Source organism: Rhinolophus ferrumequinum, chromosome 10 (assembly GCF_004115265.2).
Source record: "Rhinolophus ferrumequinum isolate MPI-CBG mRhiFer1 chromosome 10, mRhiFer1_v1.p, whole genome shotgun sequence".
In the NCBI taxonomy this organism is placed as follows: Eukaryota; Metazoa; Chordata; class Mammalia; order Chiroptera; family Rhinolophidae; genus Rhinolophus; species Rhinolophus ferrumequinum.
Genome location: NC_046293.1, coordinates 61690432 through 61712147, shown reverse-complemented (window position 1 = coordinate 61712147; position 21716 = coordinate 61690432). Strand labels below are relative to the sequence as shown.

Sequence of the window (21716 nt, the reverse complement as noted above, 5' to 3'; positions counted from 1 at the left end):
TAATATTATATTTTTAAAAGAAAAGGCTTTATATTTTAGTACCTTCAGTGGCACTTTTTTCCTGTTTCTTTGAAACAAAGGGCCCTGCAGTTTTATTTCACACTAGGCCCCACAGATTATGTAGCCAGCCCTGTCTGCTACAAAGTGCTTTTCAGCGCCAAGCCCCACTCAAAGTTGGCAGCCTTTCATGTTACTCAGTCCAGTAGTCCCTCCTTATCTGTGGGGTAGAGATGTTTCGAGACGCCCAGTGGATGCCTGAAACCGAGAATAGTACCAAACCCTATATATACTGGGTTTTTTCCCTATACATACACACCTTTTCACTTAAATGACGCACTTTACAGCTTCTCTTTGGCATATCCGAACTGCCAGCACCCTTACTCTTGTACTTTGGGGCTGTTATTAAGTAAAATAAGGGTGACTTGAACACAAGCACTACAAAATCTCGACAGTCGATCTGATAACCAAAATATCCACTAAGTCACTAACAGGCAGAGAGCGTATACAGCATGGATATGCTGGACAAAGGGATGGTTCACACCCCGTTTGGGCCGGAGGGGGTCTGGTGCAAGATTTCATCAAGCTACTCATAATGGCACGCAATTTAAAACTTATGAACTGTTTATTTCTGGAATTCTCCATTTAATATTTTCTGACCGTGGTTGACTATGGGTAACTGAAACTCCAGAAAGTGAAACCGTGGAAAAGAGGTAACACTCTGTATGGGTTGGGGCTGTATTCCTAGGCAGAATGGGTTGCATACAGAATACAAAAATGTCTATCAAGCACTGTGCTTATTTCCTTGCAATAAAAAATGCAAGATGCAACAGTTTGTTTTGACTCTGAAGGCAAAGTCCTGGCAGGTCCCTAAACCCCTAAAATCCTTTACTAAAGTCTCAAGTCCCTGAATTTTCATAAGGTCTATCTCCCACCGTCCGGAGCACATGTCAGATCAGATTCCAGCATGTCAGCTGCCTCTTGTTCATCCTGCCTGATCAGTATTATGTCATCAATGTAACGAATGGATATGATGCTCTGTGGGATGCCCAGTTTAGATTTGTTGAACCTACATTACGACACATACCATGTTTCCCTGAAAACAAGACCTGGCCAGACAATCAGCTCTAATGTGTCTTTCGAAGCAAACATTAATATAAGACCCGGTCTAACATTATAGTAATATAAAACCGGGTTTTATATTAAAGACCTGGTCTTACATTACAGTAAAATAAGACCCGGTCTTATATTAATTTTGCTCCAAAAGACGCATTAGAGCTGATTGTCTGACTAGGTTTTATTTTCAGGGAAACACGGTAATTACAGTGGGTGTTTTAACACACTAATTTGTTAATTATTTCATCTCTGTCATTTATTATGTTTCTATTGACTGATTCTCTCCTGGTTATTGGTCAGATTTTCCTGTTTGGGGGCCTGTGTAGTTGTTTTTATTGGATGCAGGACATTGTGAATTTCATATTGTGAATATTTAGATTTTGTAGTCTTTCATAGAGAGTGGGGGCCTTGTTTTGGCAGACAAGTTATGTTTCTTGCAGCTCCGTTTGATATTTTGAGATTTGTATTTAAACGTTGTTATCACAGATGTACAGCACTTTTCACTTGTAGTTTAGCTCTACTACTAAGGTATAATCTTTCTGGGGTCTTGACTGAATGCCTTGTGATTAAGAAAGACTTTCCCTTCTGACTGTTGTCAAACATCTCCAACTCCCTGAGAATTATTGCATCTGATTCATTGTCTTACCTTACGGTGCCTTCACCCTATGCACGCACACCTTAGTGATCAACAAAGTCTGAAAAGGATCATCTATGCAGATCCATGGAGCTTTTCATCTCCATCGCTGTCTCCTCTTTGGAAGTTTGCCCCACAACTTCCAGCTGCCTTAGCCTCCCCTAAACTTCATTTCTGTCCCCTCAACTCAACTTTTTTCTACATGGGCTCCCTCGTTCAGAATGTACCTCCAGGTAGAGAACTGGAGCAACACATCCTTTTGCCTGAGGCTTGGAATTGTGTGTGACTTAGAGTGCACTTACACGGTGGAAAATTCGGGAACTTGATCGTCCGACCTTTCTTACATGGCATTTCGAAGTACTTCCACAATTACTTTTACCTTATAGTATCGTGCTTTCGCAAGTGTTTTTGTGTTGGATGGGCCAGCTTAGAGAAAACACACTTTGTTAGGAGCCAGGAGGTACAGCCTGTCGTTCCGAGTTGGAAATAAGGCTTGACAGTTCACCTTGCCAAGGATATTTGTTTTCATAGACTTCAGCGGAGGGGCATGGTAGAGCTGCGCTAGCACTACCACAAATTTTTGGAGGCCTAGTTTCATGTAATTTTTCCCCTAGAGATTACTTAATAATGCGGTTGGGTGACCCTGTTTCAGGGGCTTTGTTTTCGTTCAATGTGCACATAGTCCAATATCTTCCAAGAGGGCTTTCAAGGCTTCCCCAGGGAATATTAGGCTGTCAGGATATCCCGAAGTTGTTGGTTTGCTGGAAACCATTGTCACGGCTGAGGAACAACATAACCAGGGTTGGAGTGGAGACCTGACTGGTAATCCAGCTCCCGATTTAATTGCTAAATTGTAGAGAAATTTTAAAACGATTACATGTAAGGGCCCTCAATTAGCGTTCGTTGACTCGGGGGAATTAAACACGGCAGAGCCCAGACTTTGGCCAGCAGCTGATCTCACTACCTGCTAGGTATAGTCCTCCTTTCCCTTAATCGCGTCCTGTGGCCAGATTCTCTCCTCCTTTTCATCTTATGTTCCCTCCATTTTAATTTTTGCACCAAGTGCTCAGGCACAGGTCTCCCCACAACCCAGCCGGAGCCCGAGCCCGAGGTACCCGCGGCTCCGCTTTCCGCCGGCCACACCGCCCTGTGGGGGCCACTTCCGGGTTTCCCGGCCGGCCGCCCTCCCTTGTGGTCCGCAGCCCCACCCGCCGCGGCCGCCCGTCACGTGTCCGCGCGGCGTGCTCCGCCCCCGTCCCCGGCTCATGTGATCGCGCCTGGGGAGAAAAACGCCTGACCCCAGCCCCCGGCCTTCACGGTACAGCCATTTCTTCCTGCGGCTCGTCGGCTTCTCGACCTTCAGCCACTTGCGCGTCCCTCCACACAGTCCCGGGGTCCCCCCCGGAGCCCTGTCCACCATGCGGCTCCTGCGTCTGGCCCCTGATGGGCCCCGGCGGCGCGGCCCCCGCCACCTGCCCTCCTGCAGCCTGGCGCTGCTGCTGCTTCCGCTGGGCTGCTGCCTGGGGGTCTCCCCGGTGGCGGCGGGCTCTCGGAGGCCCAATGTGGTGCTGCTCCTCACCGACGACCAGGACGAAGTGCTCGGCGGCATGGTAACTCTTCTCTCTCTTTCTGCCCCGCCCCTCCATCTCTCGGGCTGACTCCCTGGCGTCTTGTCCTCTCTTCCTGTCCCCACACGGACTCCCTGAACTGGCTGCCTTGACCCCGGGCAGCGTTGCTTTTACCCAGCCACGCCCTGCACGCAGGTCCGCGGGGCGCCGGAGCCGGTTTCCTCTTGTTTCTTCGCTGCTCTTCAGGATTGACACACGTACACGCACCACACAGAGCTTCTAGTCTGGACCTTACTGCTGTGGAGTTTGCGTTCCTATCTCGAGATAAACAGGTGGACGCCAGTTAGGGACGGGTTAACCTAACACGGAGCCGGTGCTGGCTAACAGGCCAGGCTTGGTTGTCAAGCCCCTTCTGTAAGGACCTAGGCCACCTCTGCCTTTGTCCTTGGTACAATGCCTGTGGCTGATATATAGACAATAAGTGCAGAAATGAACTAATCTGGTAGGTAGGTTGTCCAACTATTCCGACTGTGCTTTGCTTTAAAAGAATCAAGAAAATCCAGTTGGGGGGGCGGTGGCCAGATGTCTCAGTTGGTTAGAGTGAGCTCTCAACAACAAGGTCGCTGGTTCAATTCCCGCAGGGGATGGTGGGCTGCGCCCCCTGCAACTAAAGATAAGAAACGGCTGGACTTGGAGCTGAGCTGCGCCCTCCACTACTAGATTGAAGGACCATGACTTGGAGCTGATGGGCCCTGCAGAAACACACCGTTCCCCACTATTCCCCAATAAAATTAAAAAAAAAAAGAAAACCCAATTAGCTTAATCGAACACCTGGCCGATGCATTCGCTACTATCGTTCCATTTTATATCGAGTGGGTGTTGTCATGAGACTTCCTTCTTTCCCAGAGTTAATCGTATCTTAGAGTTTTGAAATTCATGACCCTCAGGAATATCAGTCAACCCCCTTATTCGTGGAGGGCGAGACAGTGGCTGGCTTACCCAGGGCACATGAATAGTTGAGGCAGTCAGGACAAAATCTGGACTGGTGCTCTGATCTTGGGTATGATACTCCTTTTTTTTTTTTTTTAAGAGCGAGTGTTTTGTTGCTTTCTTCCTTTCAGTTCTCTTTTTGCTTTCAGCTAAATGCTGAGATTATGAAAACACTTCAGGCAAGCGGCGCCTAGCTTATACTGGGTGGTAACTAACGCCCTATCTCAGCGTCCTTTATCCTGCTGATTTCCACCGTGAGTTGTGAAGTTGCTTTAGTGAGTAGCGACCAGGATTTTCACTTTCATGTGGAATAGACTAGAACAGAAATTGTCTGTGTGGTACATGTGGTATAAAGGTAAGCATATCCACACATATATATTTCTGGGGTGTGAATTAAAATGTATTTCTTACTCGGGGCTGTGTTCAGAATAGGAGTCTTTTCTAGCTGATGTTTAAAATGCTTGTGTTTTGACTCCACACTTCTGCCACATCTGCCTCATTGCCTTTTAGTTTCTACTCAGCCACATTGACATTGAAGAGTCTTGACTTCTTTGGCTTCCTGGATTTTACTTTTGTCTTTTCCAGCATTCCAACAGCTACACTCCTTCACAAAACTCGTTTTTATAAAAAAGAAAATATCTTTTGTGTCCTTGAAAAGTATTTTACCCAGAAAAGCAAGCTCTATCAAAAATTAATAATTGTTTAGTGACACAAGCGTAATTAAAAGGTAAAGCTTTCACATCTCTGTTGAAAACAGAATTCATCACTTAAATAGAAGGTGTGGTGTTCAGAATTCAGTTTCTTCAGTTCTTGTAGACTCCAGGTGTGGTCTGTGTATACATATTTGAGGTCTCTTCCCCTTAGCATGTTAATCCTATTTGCTTCTTAGACCATAACAGTCTTTTTTATAGTTGTTTTTACTAGAGAGCTCACGTTGAATGGAGGGAATACGTCAAATTCAGTGCTCCCAACTCGCTCGTAGCCTTTTTGAGAATATTCTATGACTAGTTGTCAGCTGACTTGAAGGGGAAATGCTAAGACAATAACAGTATTTGAGATTCTACTTGGAACCAGAGTGTGAGGTGTTTTATACGTGTGCTTCCGTGATCACAGAGTCCTCTGCTGTAGGTATTGTCCTTGTCTTAAATAAGAGAAAAGTAAAAATTTAGAGGGCTTTAAAGACTTGGCCAAGGTTCAGCGAGCTAATGAGGGCCAAAGACTGGTGTCTTATGGTCTCAGAACCCCAGGCTCTTTTTCTCCCATTCGAGAAGACTGATCATACTGACTTACCAGGTGTCATTCCACGTACCCACCTGAGCATAGTTACTTATAGATCAGAAGTCTCCAGGGGACATTCAGGGGCACCAGTGGGGTCATGGAACTCCTTAATTTACATGTAATGTTTTGCATATATTATCTTCATTTTTGTGGAAAGAGGGAGGTCTCTGACCCCCACCCCCAAAACATGATTAATTGCTGCCGTAGTTGGCAAAATAAGCAGTAGTCCATCCCCCAGACTAACTCAGGTGAAAGGATTATAGCATTTGTATGATTGTGGTTTAATGTGGAATCTTTCCTCTTTGAAACAGTCTTTTATGTTTTTAGTCTGTAACATTTCAGTATATTTGTTGTAGATATCATCTGTGATATTCCGTTTTTCATTTTTTTTGCTCATGACACTGTTCCTATCTATTTCTTGATTTTACTTGAATGTCATTATGGTGTGATGGACAGACAGACACACAGTTCTTCACAGAAGCACAGGTTGCTCTTTTTAAAATCGTTCATTCCAGAAAAAGTGACATGTGGTCAACATTTTAAGGAAGTCAGGGAAGAAACCATACTGAAATGTAGGGGATGAATAAATACATCATGTCTTTACTTTGTTTAAAGCAAAATGATTTTCCATTGTTAAAAGAAAAGTTAACTATAGAATTATCAGAATTGTCAAAACTTTTTTTCAGAGCAGCTATACATGAGATCCAGGAAAGTATAATAAATGACTCCTTAGGATTTTTATGGAAGGAATTTGGCTTTGAATAGTAACGTATTTACCCCTATATAAGTATAAGATTGGCTGCTTCTTAAAGAATGTTGTATGGCCTTAACCTCGCCAGCCACCATTTTTGCTTAGATCTTAAGGATCCACGTTAGCATTCAGATTAGTGTGGACCCATGTACACATTTTCAGTACAGTGTGGTTTCTTGTTTGGGACTTGTTTGATTAAGCACAGATTATGGTTATCACTTGTACTATTAGCAGTCTAGAGATTATGGTTCTTAATATAAATTTCTTACACTAAAAATCTAGCTTCCTGTGCAGTCCTGCGTCATCCTCTGGTTTCCGCCTAACCCACTGACCTTGTCTTATCCGACTTTCCCCTTTATTACTGCACTGCTTCTGCCGCACTGGCTGCCTTTCTGCCCCTCACACGTGCCTCTTCCCTTCTCTGGCAGCCTTTGTACTTGTTACTCACTCAGCCTCTAAGCATCTTCTGCTGGACCTTTGCATGGCTGACTCCTCATCATGTGACTCTCAGTACTGAAGTGACTTGAAAGAGACCATTCCTGACCACCTTTTTAAAGTCATTTCCCCCTTTTCTCCCACCATATTGTCCTGGTTTATTCCATTCGTAGCGATTCTCGCTGCTCAAAATGATTGTATTTAACCTGTTAGTTGTTTAAGTCCAAAGAGGACAAGGATCATCATGTCAAAGACCTTCTTTTGTCCACCATTGCCTAGATCAGTGCGTGGCACAAATTAAGTGTTTAACAAATGTGTTATAATTGCAAGTATAGTCTTCTGTAAATTAGGTACTCTTCAGGAGTTTTGCATATTTACCCCACCATTTAAAGATTAAGTCTCTTACAATCAACTCACGTGGTCCTTTCCCTCACTTCCCCTCCCTGTCTTCACTGTAACTCAGATTCTTCAACCAAAGTTTTATTCAGCCCACTGTTCTTTACCTGTGGATAGCAGCCAGTGATGTTTTGTGGGAGGTCATGGCTGGTCATATTGCTTCTGAAGCAAAGACCTAATGTATCTCTAGCATTTCCTGGGAACCTGTTACGGACCTACTCATGAAATTTATCAAAGCTCTTCGTAAGTTAGAATTCTTGTCCTTTTGAGCTTATGGGTTCCTTAGGTTTTCTGTGATCTAAATAAAACAATGGGGTAAAGTCATCTAAATTACTGTAAATGAGGCTCTTGTTAATATAAATACCGTGTTTCCCCAAAAATAAGACCTAGCCTGACAATCAGCTCTAATGCGTCTTTTGGAGCAAAAATTAATATAAGACCTAGTATTTATATTTTATTATACTCGGTATTATATTTATTATATCATATCATATCATATCATATCATATTATATTATATTATACCTGGTATTATATTATACCCAGTCTTGTAGTAAAATAAGACCGGGTCTTATATTAATTTTTGCTCCAAAAGACGCATTAGAGCTGATTGTCCAGCTAGGTCTTATTTTCGGGAAACACGGTATATATTTGGATTATCTTTAAGGATTATTATACAACAAAATACACTTAAAGCTTCATTCAGTGTGGTCTTAGATTTCACAGGTACTTGATAACCATCACAAACACTCAATACAACTAAAATGAGCCTCTTCAGTGGTTCTTTCTTGCTGTCTGGCATCTGAATAAAGATTATTAATGTTCCTTTTATTTGTATGTAAATGAACATCTTCATGCTTTTGTCCTCACTCTAGGATTTGATATTAATTGTTCCCTATATTTGTCATGGCCTTGGATTTTAAACAAAGGAGAAAAAGCGAGGATATAACAAAGTAATTTCTGACTAGTCTTTTGCTTGACAGGGTTGTATGTACAGCTGTTTGCCACCTGGTTCAAGTCCTTACCTAAGCTGATTTGTCTAGTGTAGAGGGCTGTGAACTGATAGTGGAAAAGTGTGCATCTGGGCTCTACCACTGCATGTCTGATATTTGAATCAGTTCTCTTTTTCATGATAAAGTTCAGCCCCTTTTATATGATTTCCCACATCCTGCTTCTAGAGATGAATTAATGGAGGTAGTTCTTTCTGCCTTATCTCATAAGCAGCTGGCGATAAATGAGAAAGTGGCACAAAATTTCATTACGTTGAAATCAGCATTGCTAGAACAATGCCATCAGCTGTGAACTTTACCTTCCTGCAAACATTACAATCCCTTGAACTTTTGCATAAGAAAGAACTGACTAGCAAAACCTGTTTGCTTCATCTCCAGGATCACTTTCTTGGCTGTTTCTTAGTGTCAGATGGAGCTGATCAGTTGGGAATAAAAGATTGAGATAAGATGCAAAAACCATGGATTTGGTCTGTGTGTTATATAGTTTATTGGAAGAAATTGTTTAACAGATAATTACTTATTTTGCAGACACCACTGAAGAAAACCAAGGCTCTCATCGGAGAGATGGGGATGACTTTCTCCAGTGCTGTAAGTTTTGAAGCTAATGCAATTTTATCAGACTTCAGTTGTGTTTATGTCCTAAGAAGAAACACTCTCTTTGGGGTAGTCTAGTGTTATTTGTGTGCTTTTTTTTCCCTAGTTAAACGCCTGATCTGAAGGAAGGTCTTTATTTAATGTGATATAAATTCTATTAATTGAAATATTACTCCGTATCAATTGAAGATTAACTGCAAGTATTTTCTAAGCCAGTCTGATCTACAACTCAGAACAAGAGAATTTTATTTCAAACCTGACTCTTCGAGGTTTGCAAATGGGTTGTAAGAACCAAATAACATTCATGCTATGTAAACTGTTCCATGGTAAAAGCTTGCAGGCCACTTTACAAAGCCCCATTAACCCTGATAGCCAAACCTGACAAAGATAATAGCAACGAAACAAAACTAACAATAACTGTATATATGTGTGTGTATATGTGTGTATGCGTATACAGAGGGTGCCAGAAACAGTATACGCATTTTAAGAAAAGGAAAACTATTAAAATTGTAATACTATATACCGATAGCAAAAAATGAATACAAGTTGTGTGTACATTTTATTTGGCACCCCCGGTGTATGTATATATGAAGCAAATGCAAAGAGAATACTACCAAATCCAAGAACCATGCACATACCCAAGTCAGTGATAAGCCTAGCTTAATATGAGGAAATCACTTAACAGCAGCATAGTATTATGCTTATGAGCGCTGACTGAAGCTGGATCGCCTAGTTTTGAGTGCTCTCTGCCTCTTTTCTAGCTGTGTGACCTTGGGCAAGTTATTAACCTTTCTGGCCCTTCTTTTCCACATTTGTCAGTGGGTCTACTAAAACCTATCTCAGGGTTTTGGTGAGTGAGGTTAAGTGAATTGATACATGTAAAGCAAGCACTTACATCGGTGCCCTACTTACAGTAAGTACAGTCATCCCTTGGTATCTGTGAGGGATTGGTTCCAGGACCACCTCCATCCCCGCAGATACGAAGTCCGTGGACACTCAAGTCTCTTCAATAAAATGGCACAGTATTTGCATGTAACCTATGCACGTCCTCCTGTATACTTTAAATCATCTCCAGGTTACTTATAATACCTAATACAGTATAAATGCTGTGGAAGCAGTTGTTACACTGTATTGTTTAGGAAATAATGACAAGAAAAAAAGTTTCTACATGTTCACTACAGAGGCAGCCATATCCTAGACTTAACTCTGTAGTTCATATTAGCCACAATGTAACCTTTTTTCCGAATATTTTCAATTCATGGTTGTTAATCTATGGATATGGAACCCACAGATACAGAGGGCCGACTGTACTACATAATGGTGGTTACGTTGTCCACCAACATGGTATGAGTAGTTGAAAGAAAGATAATTATGGAGGCGGCCAGATGGCTCAGTTGGTTAGAGCGTGAGCTCTGAACAACAGGGTTGCTGGTTCAGTTCCCGCATGGGATGGTGGGCTGCACCCTCTGCAACTAAAGATTGAAAATAGCGACTAGACTTGGAGCTGAGCTGCGCCCTCCACAACTAGACTGAAGGACAACGACTTGGAGCTGCTGGGCCCTGGAGAAACACACTGTTCCCCAATAAAATTTAAAAAACAGAAAGAAAGAAAGCTAATTATATATTCATCTCAATAGAGGCTTGAAAGTCCTCTGAAATTAGCATCCTTTCCTGGCAGTTTATTACCGTGTTTCCCTGAAAACAAGACCTAGCCGGACCATGAGCTCTAATGTGTCTTTTGGAGCAAAAATTAATATAAGACCCAGTCTTACTGGGTATTGTATAGTATACTACACTATATTATAATAATAATATAATATAACCGAGTCTTATATTAGTTTTTGCTCCAAAAGACGCATTAGAGCTGATGGTCCGGCTAGGTCTTATTTTTGGGGAAACGTAAATGGTTGGAAGAATACATCCTAATAATGAAGACTTCAAACAAATAGCACACCTTATAGTTAAGGTGAAAGATTTGGGTCACTGCTGTTAGGGACAAAACAAGGGCATAATACTTGTCAATGTTGTTCTCAACTGTCTAGTTGTTGGCATAAGTCATACGAAATTAAGAGGTAAAACTATTGGAAAAAAACAAAATTATTATTTCTTCTTGTTTGGATTTTCTACCTAGAAAACATAGGAGAGTTGTTGGAAAAAATTTGAATAGAATTTAGTAAGGTAGAAATGAAAAAATAAAACTTGCTTCCGTATAACCAGTTAGAGAAATATGGGGGGAGAAAAGATCCCATTCGTATAGCGAGAAAATACAGACTAAGACTAGCTGGTGTGGCCAGTAATGGTTATTTAAGACCTATGTAAATAAAGTTACAGAACTTAGTGATATAATAAAAATACTTAATATGAAGATATACACATCATTTTCTGTGGGACGACAGAAAATGATTATAAAATGTTTCATCAGCACCCCAGTAAGATTTTTTTATGCCTAATTAAGTGATTCCAGAGTTTTCTGGAATAATAAGTAGGTTAAAAAAATTGGGAAGAAATTGCTCTCCTGGATACTAAACTGTAACATGGAAGTACAGTAAACAGTGTGGTATTGGCCAAAAAATAGTTCAGGAAACAAAAAAGAGAAAGAATTAAAAGAATTGCCAATGTAAAAATTATAAAAGTCAAACATCTAACAAAATTAAAGGGCCAACGTAAAAAATGGGAATTATTTGTAACATGACTGAATCCTTCCTTAACTCAAATTTTATGTAATAAGAGGCCAACAGCCCGGGAGGAAAAAATGTGCAAAGCACATGAACAAACCACTCACATAGACACAGTTGGTCGGTATGCTTATGGAGGAGGTTCATCATCCCCAGTGTTTAAACATGTCAACTCCAATTTGAAAGGCCAAAAAAATGCTCAGTATTTATAAGGGATGATATGTAATTTTGGCAAGGGTGTGCTCAAGTGAGCATTCCTTCCTTGGTGGTGCAGGTATAAACTAGTCCTACCCTTCTGTAAAGGGATGTGGCGATGTGTATTAAGGGTTATACAAATACTGTTGGGTAGAATGGGGTAAATCTATTAATGACAGTAGCTAATGGAAACATAATTAGAGTAGAAAAAAAAATTTGTGTCCCATGTAGAAGGTGATATAGGAAATGTATAAAGTCACAGATCAGTCTGAAAATGACCCTCTACTTCTCAGCTACATTACATTCAAGTAGTAGTCTTTAGCTTTGGGTAAGACCTAGCTCCCACCACGCTGTGCTCCTTGCCTGTAAATATTTCTTTGGCAGGTGAGATTGGAGTAACTGTTATGTTATCCTGCAGAAAGAAACCACCTGAAAAAGAAATCTGTTCTCTTGATTTGTTTTATCTGCTTTACTATCTCCACTGGGGGAGTTAAAGCAGCTCAGAAGTGTGTTGTGTGTAAAGAAAATTTATTCCATGGGAAACTAGAAATTTGAAGTTAAGAGTATTGAGCAGCTTTCTTTATTCTCATTAGAAATGATGAGAAATCCATCTTTCTTGTGTAACTTTGTCCTTTTTGCTTCTGTTTCCTTTGTAGTATGTGCCAAGCGCTCTTTGCTGCCCAAGCCGAGCCAGTATCCTGACAGGGAAGTACCCACATAATCATCACGTTGTTAACAACACTTTAGAGGGGAACTGCAGTAGTAAGTCTTGGCAGAAGATCCAAGAACCAAATACTTTCCCAGCAATCCTCAGATCAATGTGTGGTTATCAAACCTTTTTTGCAGGGAAATACTTAAATGAGGTATGTTGAATGGTCTGATTATTCCTTTAAAAAAAAATAAATAACAGCTTTTAAAATGTGAATTAATATAATTCACGTTAATTGTTTTTTAGTTAGTATCCATGAAGCCATGTTTAAGGGTTTTTGGTATGTTTTTTCTCCTAATCGGCCTGTTAAATAAGGACTTACTTACATAAACGTATTTACATGATTCGGGTACTGTAGTTATTCTTCTTGTAAATGGTCTTGGGAGTATTTATTTAAAAACTATCTTAGGACTGCTGCTGTCTGATGCATCTTCCCCTTTTCCTCAAGAATTCTGCTTGTCATGTGACTGTCACGGTATCTTTGTTTCCATTTCCCCTTTATTAGGATCAGAGTGAAGAATTTTTTCCTCTTTGTATCGTTCCTGAATTATAACAAGTAATGCTTAACCCATTTTCTAATCTGAAAAGTGGGAACAGAATGTGGAGAGATCAGTGATAAAGAGAAAACACACAGAGCACTGGCCATTCGGGCAGTTACAGCATATGGCCGAGTGGCTGGAGTGCGAGCCTTCATGGAGAGATACCTCACTGTCACCTGCTATGGCCAGATTTCCTGGCCTCACGTTAACCACATTGGCCTTAGCTCTTAGTCAGATTTCGATCTTAAAGGAAATAGCATATTTGAGGGTGTTTGGGGTTATCTCTCATAGTAAAACTGGGGATGCAGAACAAAGAGAAGATGTACATTTTCTTATACTTTATCTGTGGCTGCTAGAGTTCTTAATTCCTCTGATCTGAAATTTCTTTTTCTCTTCTCCCTCTCTCCACAATAATTAGGGGAATTTACAATCTTGTGGGTTTAAATGAGTCCATTTGAAAAGAATCATGAGAAGTAAGTGGGGACACTAGGTTACTGAGTTAAGGCTATGGGTCATAAAAAGAACTGATACTATTTTGCATATTAAAGATCATCTAACGTGTATACAAAATTAGGAGAAATTCTTTAAACTACCAAAGATTTAGTTCTCAGGGATTAAATTCTGCCTTAAATACTCAGTATTAAACCTTGTCGAGATAAAATGGGATGATGCTGTGGTCTCTCCACTTATTCATCTCATCAGGTAATTTGAGCTCCAAAAGTAGATTTTATCAGCAGGACAACTGAAGTTATAGGCTGAAAGCTCATAGTTGGATTGTTTTCGCTATTGTTAACCACAAGTCAGTTGGACAGTTCAGTCTATGCCATCAGTAGCTCAGTAAATGAGCCCTGTGGCCTAAGGCATGTGGACTTTAAAGGGCCAGAAGGAAATAGTTTAGGCTTTGCAGACCATATGTCTTTGCTATTCGACTCTGCCATTGTAGCATGAAAGCAGCCATAGCCATGACATAAACAAACTAATGAGGTGGCTGTGTTCCATTAAAACTTTATCATTCCAGAAATTTCAATTGTATGTGACTGTCACGTGTCACAAAATAGTCTCCCTTTAATTGGTGTTTATCTTTTTGTAATGGAAAAAAGTTCTTAGCATGCTGGCCATACAAAACAGTTGGCCGGCTAGATTTGGCCCACTGGCTATAGTTTGCCGACTCCTGCTTCAGAAGTTTCTAAGATTATAGTGTTCTTTACTTTTTGCCGGTTTATGTGTTTAGAAAAAGTGAGCAGCTACCATGTTTCACAGACTGATCTAAAAAGATCCTAAAAGTCTCCTGTTTCTTTGTGGTCCGGTCGTGTTGAAGGACTTCTGACGCTCTGCGTGTCTTGCTTTTCAGTATGGAGCACCAGACGCAGGAGGACTGGAGCACATTCCTCTGGGGTGGAGTTACTGGTACGCCTTGGTGAGTGATGGTTGAAGTCAGTGACAGGTATACCTGGTCTTGAAGAAGCAACGTATGTTTACGTTCTCATTTAGCTCTGACACTGACATAACTTGTTTGCTTTTAAGATTGGTTGTTTATCTCTGTCTCCTTCAAGGGTCTTTTGGGTTATGAGTCACTTCGTTGGGGGATGTTTTTCCTGCATTACACAAGGTTTAGCAACATTTTTCTATTCTACCCGGTCCACTTCTGTTTTGTTTTTTTTTAAACAAGGGGGACATATTATTGAAACTATGTTAGTAGTTAATAAAACCCTTGTCAAAAATCTAATTCAATATTGACTTGAGTAGTTACCATTCTTATCATTATTTAAACAGAGTATAGGTTAGCCTAATATGGTTTCTGACTTTCATTTTGTGTGCTGACCTCGTAACAGATTTTACTTTCCTCTCTTTAATAGGAAAAGAATTCTAAATACTATAATTATACCCTGTCTATCAATGGGAAGGCACGGAAACATGGTGAAAACTACAGTGTGGATTACCTGACAGATGTTTTGGTGAGTTACTGAAGCTCTGTCCTTGCAGGTTTGGCTCACATTGGATTAAAGACTCTGCCCAGGAATCCTTTAGTTGTATTTGTTCATGTTGGGTAATGTGAATGAATAATAACTTGACCTAACTGACAAAGAATATTTCCAACTGATTAAAAACTCCTGAGAGTATTTTTCTTTGTAGATAAGCCAGGCTCAGATCTAATGTTTTTGAAATTCCAGCAACAAATCCATTTCCAAAGACTAATCTCTAAGACTATGGATATTACTTTGAAGAGGTTTTACTTTGTAAGTGTTCCTATTCTTGACCCCAGTTTTACTCACAAGCTACAAGGGGGCAGCTTCATCATGGGGGAGGGGGCGCAGGGATGTGGGAGTTCCGCAGGCATTGTATATATAAAACATACATATATATACGTTTATATATAAAAATACTGAAATTCGGTCAATTTGGGACTTCCCTTTCTGTCTAAGGTGTTTCTAATGACAGCCCTCCTTAGAGCATTTATTCACCAAATGTTTCAGCACTCATTATAGCAAGTGTTCAGCAGTAAATGAAGCAAAGTCTTTGATTCTGTGGGAGGTAACTTTTTTTAGTGGCTGGTTTTATTTACACATATGTGTGTATGTACCTACACATTCATTTGTTGTCTTACTAGATGGTGATCAATTAGAGAAATGAGGCAGGCTGGGGGTTTATTTAGGTAACATTTAAGCAAACTCCTGAAGGAGGTGCAAGTTAGCTGTACAGATCAGGGGAAAGAGTGCCACAGACAGAGGGAACGGAAGGTGTGAGGGCACTGAGACAGGAGTGTCCTGGCACGTTGGAGAAGCCACAGGTTTCTGACAAGGCTAAAGGAAATTGGTGGGCAGGGTGGTGACAGGAAACGGATACAGTCAATATCTTTCATATATCTTCAATAACTGAAGATATCAATCAACTAGAACAGTGTTCGTTTTGGCAGCACATATACTAAATCAACTAGAACAGTTAAAAACATTACATGTGTCTGCTTATCTGCAGATACTATTTTCAGATAGTATCTGCAGACAAGCAAATGAAAGATATAAATCCATATAAATTAAAGCCCTGGTGTGATTTATTTAGATTTAGTGTTACTGATTTAGCTTAGCCTCTTTAGCTGGCATAACTTATGATACCTACTCTCTACATATTTTTGTAAGGTTAAGATAACTGAATCCATCTTTCCCGTTATGAATTAGATTGACTCTTTTTATATTTTTAAAGCATCAAATGTATGTACTCTAAGTTGCATTAATGTAACTTGGCCAAGTTACTATTTCTTTCCTATGGGAGGCATAACACTTTTTAGATCGTGTAAAATCATCACAATCTTAATTGCTTTCTTAAGATGGTGTGCTTTTCAATTTTTTTATCGCAAGTATTGCCTAAAAGCTAAATATTTGTCCCAACAGCACGTTTGCATGCTAAGATTGGTTAAAAGCTAATGTGACCCTGTACCTTCTGTTCACCAGAAAACATGTATGTATCAAGTCCTCAACTATTGGGTAGGGTAGGAGATGACAAATCTTTGTATGTGTCAGGCCAATGTCTCCTTGGACTTCCTGGATTACAAGTCCAACTCTGAACCGTTCTTCATGATGATCTCCACTCCAGCGCCTCATTCACCTTGGATAGCTGCACCTCAGTACCAGAAGACCTTCCAGAACGTCTTTGCACCAAGGAACAAGAACTTCAACATTCATGGAACGGTAGCTTCCCTAATGCTTGAATTAAGCCATACTCAATATAGTGAACTATGTAATATTCTTGTCAGGGAGCCGTTGAGCCATGTGGTTGGTTTTCCTTCCAGATCTTTTAAAGGTAATTACACCTGTCTCTGGTACAATAAATGGTGTAAACTTGCTTCAGAAGTACAGATAAGGTTCCTACCACATAGCCAGTGAGCAGCTGGAGAGTCCACAGGGAATGTCAAAGAGATGCCATCTTTCTTGACTACAGGCTCTCCTGATAACCTCCGTGCTGGCTCACCTCTGCCTGGCAGTGCCTGACACGTGTCCCCTGGGCCTGAACTGGGCCTGCAGCAGCCGCCTCTGGGTGGCCTTCATCAGGCCTGAGGCATAAGAAGAGGGGTGATGCAGTGCGAGATGACTGGGAAGGGATGTTGAATGGAGAAATGAGGACATATAATTAAGGGCCACAACCTGAATATTTGTCTCACATGCCAGTTACTTTTCCTTCCCTTGGCACAGGGGGCTGGCGGTTCACTGGTCCAAATGCAGAAGGCCTCTACTGCCTCAGGCCTGTTACCCAGAAATCTTAATTGCTTATGAGGCGGTGGAAAGAATGAATTTTGGAGTTAGATTCACCACTACCACTTTCTAGCTAAGTGACTCAACCATGAGCAAGATGATAACTTCCATTTTTCTATATAAAGTGGAGATTCTAATCCCCCATGCAACTGCTGTAAGAATTAAAGTACATAGAAACATCTAGCGTATTGCCTGGAATATTGTAAGCATGTGCTTGTTAAGCATGATTTTAAAGCTGAGTGAACTGAGTTTTAAACTAGAGGGCCATCTCAAATTGTGTTCCTAAAGATATTGAAAGAAGTTCAGGTGAACCAAGTAACCTTACGAACTTTAGGTTAGTGATGCTACAGGATTTCTCAGAATTATTCATGTTCTAACATGAATTTCCAGTGGGAGGATATGCTATATAGCATTTCTCAAACATACTAACTAAAGAACACTTTAAGGGTCAGAGTTTGGGAGAGAGCAGCTTAAGGGTTTTAAGAATAGAGAAGAAGGAGAAAATTACTGCTGCATGGAAATTCTCTTTTTTTAAACTGTGACTTTTTTATTTAAATGAGAAGAACCCTCCAGATTTGGACTTGAAGTTTTAGGAAATTGCTATGAGATTTTTTTCCCACGGTTTAGGATGATCAATATCTTGGGGAAGAAAATAGAGGGCAATAAAATGTTATTAGGCAAAACTTATAGGAAAGTAAAGTTAATATTTACTCTCTTGTAGCTTGGGTGGTAGACCCAAAGCATAGACTCAGTTATAAATCTAATCTCCTTTTACTCACTAGTGTCCCAGTATCTTTCACTAAATCTAATGCTTATTAATGCTGCTGTTAAAGGAGCCCAGGCCTTTTGCCATTAGGGAGGTGGTAGGAAGACTAAAGAACGAGTGATAACCTACAGGAAGTTTTTTTGGGAAACATGGGAGGGAAATAGGGAGGAGGGAAAGTCTGAAGTTGCTTAAACAAGTTCCGGTTAGTTTCCTTTTACTAAAGTATAAAATGATCCTTTTCATTATTTATTCTGGTAGTTTATTTGACTTGAGTGACTTGGTGTTAACATTTTTTTTCTTTTAAATTTTAGAACAAGCACTGGTTAATTAGGCAAGCCAAGACCCCAATGACTAATTCTTCAATACAGTTTTTAGATAATGCATTTAGGAAAAGGTAAGAGCTGCTACTTTCTCAGTTTGGGTGGTCTTTGAGGACCCTCCACGTCAGCCTGTGAACAGGGAACTGTACCATGTAGTTATTCTCGAGACAAAATTGGAGGGTTGCAAGTTGATGAGAGAGACTCTTTCATGGTGGGTCTGCTGCCTCAGGAGCCGACAGATTCCTTGAATGAAGGTGTATGAAGTGGATTGGGCCCCAGGACTAATTAAACAATCCATTTGTATGACTTGTTAAAACATATTGCAAACTGGAGCCATTTGATTAAAAATAAATTTCCTATAGCTAAAGAAAAGGTGGCTTTGTTGGAGATTGTACTTCCCATATGTGCATAAGACTCAAAGGCTTAGACTAGAGCAAAATATTTACCTCTGCTGATTGGATTTTTCAAGAAATTCTTTTAAGACAACTTTTTAAAATCCATTACTTTCTCTTAAGGTGTATATAGTTTAGACCAAGTGTTGGCAAACTTTTTCTGTAAAAGGCCAGATAGTAAATAATTGCAGGTTTCCAGACCATACGGTCTGTTGCAGCTGCTCAGCTCTGCTATTGGAACGCAAAAGCAGCTCTAGGCAATACGTGAATGAATGAGCATGGCTCTGTTCCAGTAAAACTTTATGTGTATGTAAAAACAGACAGTGAGTTGTCATTTAATGGGTACAGAGTTTCAGATTTGCAAAAGTTCTGCAAATCTGTTTCACTATGTGAATATACTTAATACTACTGACCTGTGTGCTTAAAAATTAAGATGGCAAATTTTCTGTTATGTGGTTTTTTACCACAATTTAGAAACAAAAAGGCAGTAAGCAAGCTTTGGCCCGTGGCTATAGTTTGCCGCTCCCTAGATTAGACCATTAAACACTGTTGTGGCACAAGTCTATCTGAATTAATCTGTATTAATCAGTACTGAATTGCCAACTTTAACCTTCCAATTGTCTCTACTCTCATCACAGTGATAAAAAGAAATAAAGTTAACTGGTTATAAAAAGCCTTATTTATTTTTTGGAAATAGTTAAATTTGGAATGAGCTATGTTCTAAATTTTTCTAATTTGTCTGTTTGCAGTGAGTGGTCTGAGGAAAGTAAATTTGGGATTTGAGCTTTCGGGGAGAGTGGTTTTGAGGTTTTGCGGGTTTCCCTCTGCTGTTGTCTCTGAGGTCCCATTGCCACCCTCTGTTCACATCCAGGTGGCAAACTCTACTCTCAGTTGATGACCTTGTGGAGAAATTGGTCAAGAGATTGGAGTTCAATGGAGAGCTCAACAACACTTACATCTTTTACACCTCAGACAATGGCTATCACACAGGTAAGGGGCACTGCCGGTTAGGTGTTCCTGTGACCTTGATGAGGTGCTTTTCCTTTTTCACCCATCCAGTAGCACTGGCAGGGAGCTCTAGTCCTTTTATAGCAGCGGAGAGGTCAGGGGAAGGGCCTTGCCCTAAGGACCCCTCTGTTTGGAGGGCCAACTCATGCCCACATGGAGAGACCACGTTTTATTATTTGCTATATCACATGCTAAACTACATGGTATTGTAGGAGTCAGGAATAGGGCGTGAGCTTGATGGATTGGAGGCAGGATTTATGAAGGAGGTAAGAAATTGAACTAGATTTCAAGGACAAGTAGACCATAGACAATAGGGGAAGCCCTTTTACACAGGAAGACCAAAAGTAGGTGGTCTTGGGTAAAAAAAAACTCTTTTCTTGTGAAATTGTGTTTTTTTTTGATGTGTATGTGGGGTGGGGGGTGTCCTTGTTTTCTTTTTTGTGGTTTTCAAACTGCAGTATGAGTCAGCCCCATGTCCTTGACTGTCATCTTTTCTCCTTGAACCTTCTGTAGTTATACTCCAGTGTTTTCTTCATTCCCCACCTATAAGTTTCATAAACTTCAGTGGAAGTAACCTGAGGCTTGCTTACATCAGAGCAGATTGAATGGGCATTTAATGTATTTTCGTGAATATTTTAAGGCACTCAAGGTAGAGACTAGTTAAATAACCTCCATTATCCAGCTTCAATTTTTCAGCTGCATGTGGCCGGTCTTTTGAATTTTTCCTACCTCCCCGTGTTTTGTTTTGTTTTTTAGCAAGAACGTTTTGAAGAAACTCCAGACATTGTGATTCCACACATCCATACTTGATTGGGCATCTTCATTAGTTTATTTTGTATGGTGATCTAGACGACGTCCACACACGGCCTTAGTTTTTATGGGTCCTAAAGTTGTCATTCGCCACTGATTTATTGGGGGGGGGGAAATGGTCTTTTGTCCTTTAGAATATCTCACATTCTGGATTTGGCTCATTGCTGCCTCGTGATGTCTTAATGTGTTTATTTATACTCAGCATTGCCTATAGGTTGGTGGTTAGGTCTAGAGGCGTAATAGAAATGTATGTTTTCAGCAAGAATGCTTTCGTGGTGATGCTGCTGTGTACCTCGTGTTGCATCACTTCATGGGGTCGGGTCGCCTCACTTTCGGGATGTTGATTGATGGCGTGTGTGGTATCAGCCTGAGCCCATCCTGTGAACCTTCTGTGGCTAAAGGTTCCATTGGTGATTGTTGCTTAAAAATCCATTATTCCCTCAGAAATTGCAAAATGTTGACTTCATAACCCTGTCTTTCCTTTTGCATTAATTAGCTGGAATTCCTTAGAGAAGAACTTCCCCTCATCAACTTTTTGGTTATCTTAAAATGCAGTTTATTCGGGAAAGGCTGGATAAATATTTTTGTCCCTTTATTTAGCAGTTTTTAGAATAACCTCATTCAATTATGATCAGATTGAAGATCATACATAAATTATACATTTGTATTTCAGTACTTTCTCTCATTCTTTTTGCTGAATTTGTGCTTAGACCAGGGAGTCCACCTAGGCATTTATTTAAAGAAGATGAAGCCATTGTTTCCTGCCTTGTTAGTAATAAGACACCCCAACAAATTTTTAAGCTTCCTGTTAAAACGCCATAATTAGTAGAACAAAGTTGTTTTGTTTTTACTGTTGATGAAATGAATGCGTCTGAGTGACACTTCCATCTTGGCTCCATCTTCACCCTATGCATTTTGTTTCCAGGACAGTTTTCTTTGCCAATAGACAAAAGGCAGCTGTATGAGTTTGATATCAAAGTTCCACTGTTGATTCGAGGGCCCGGGATCAAACCAAATCAGACAAGCAAGGTAGGTGCCTGACAAGATAATACTGTTTATAGGTGAGCACTGGCCTGGGAAGGCTGTTCCTCCCAAGAGGAGGCCGATTACATTTCTTCCATAGGATGAAGGCTGATTGGCATAAGATCATGTAAGTCATTTAGAAGCCTTGGAAACAGTGACTTTTAAAAATTCCTGGCTACCCCCTATTAACTGTACCCCTTCTTCTGTGTATGTGTATCATATAAAAACGAATAGCTTTCGTTTGTCTTTATTTTAAATTATAGTTGA

The 21716-nt window shown here is 40.4% G+C and overlaps 1 protein-coding gene across 1 annotated transcript in view; it reads left to right on the top strand.

Annotated features, from left to right (window-relative positions):
• Nucleotides 1-3002: 3002 nt before the first annotated feature.
• The window catches only part of GNS (glucosamine (N-acetyl)-6-sulfatase), a 39587-nt gene continuing 20873 nt past the window's right edge, over nt 3003-21716 (top strand). The window contains exons 1-9 of the mRNA XM_033117080.1: nt 3003-3357; nt 8703-8762; nt 12295-12501; nt 14238-14303; nt 14743-14841; nt 16402-16569; nt 18208-18290; nt 19480-19598; nt 21352-21455. Coding sequence (XP_032972971.1) covers nt 3166-3357; nt 8703-8762; nt 12295-12501; nt 14238-14303; nt 14743-14841; nt 16402-16569; nt 18208-18290; nt 19480-19598; nt 21352-21455 — 1098 coding nt within the window. The 5' untranslated portion in view covers nt 3003-3165. The remainder of the gene's footprint in view (nt 3358-8702; nt 8763-12294; nt 12502-14237; nt 14304-14742; nt 14842-16401; nt 16570-18207; nt 18291-19479; nt 19599-21351; nt 21456-21716) is intronic.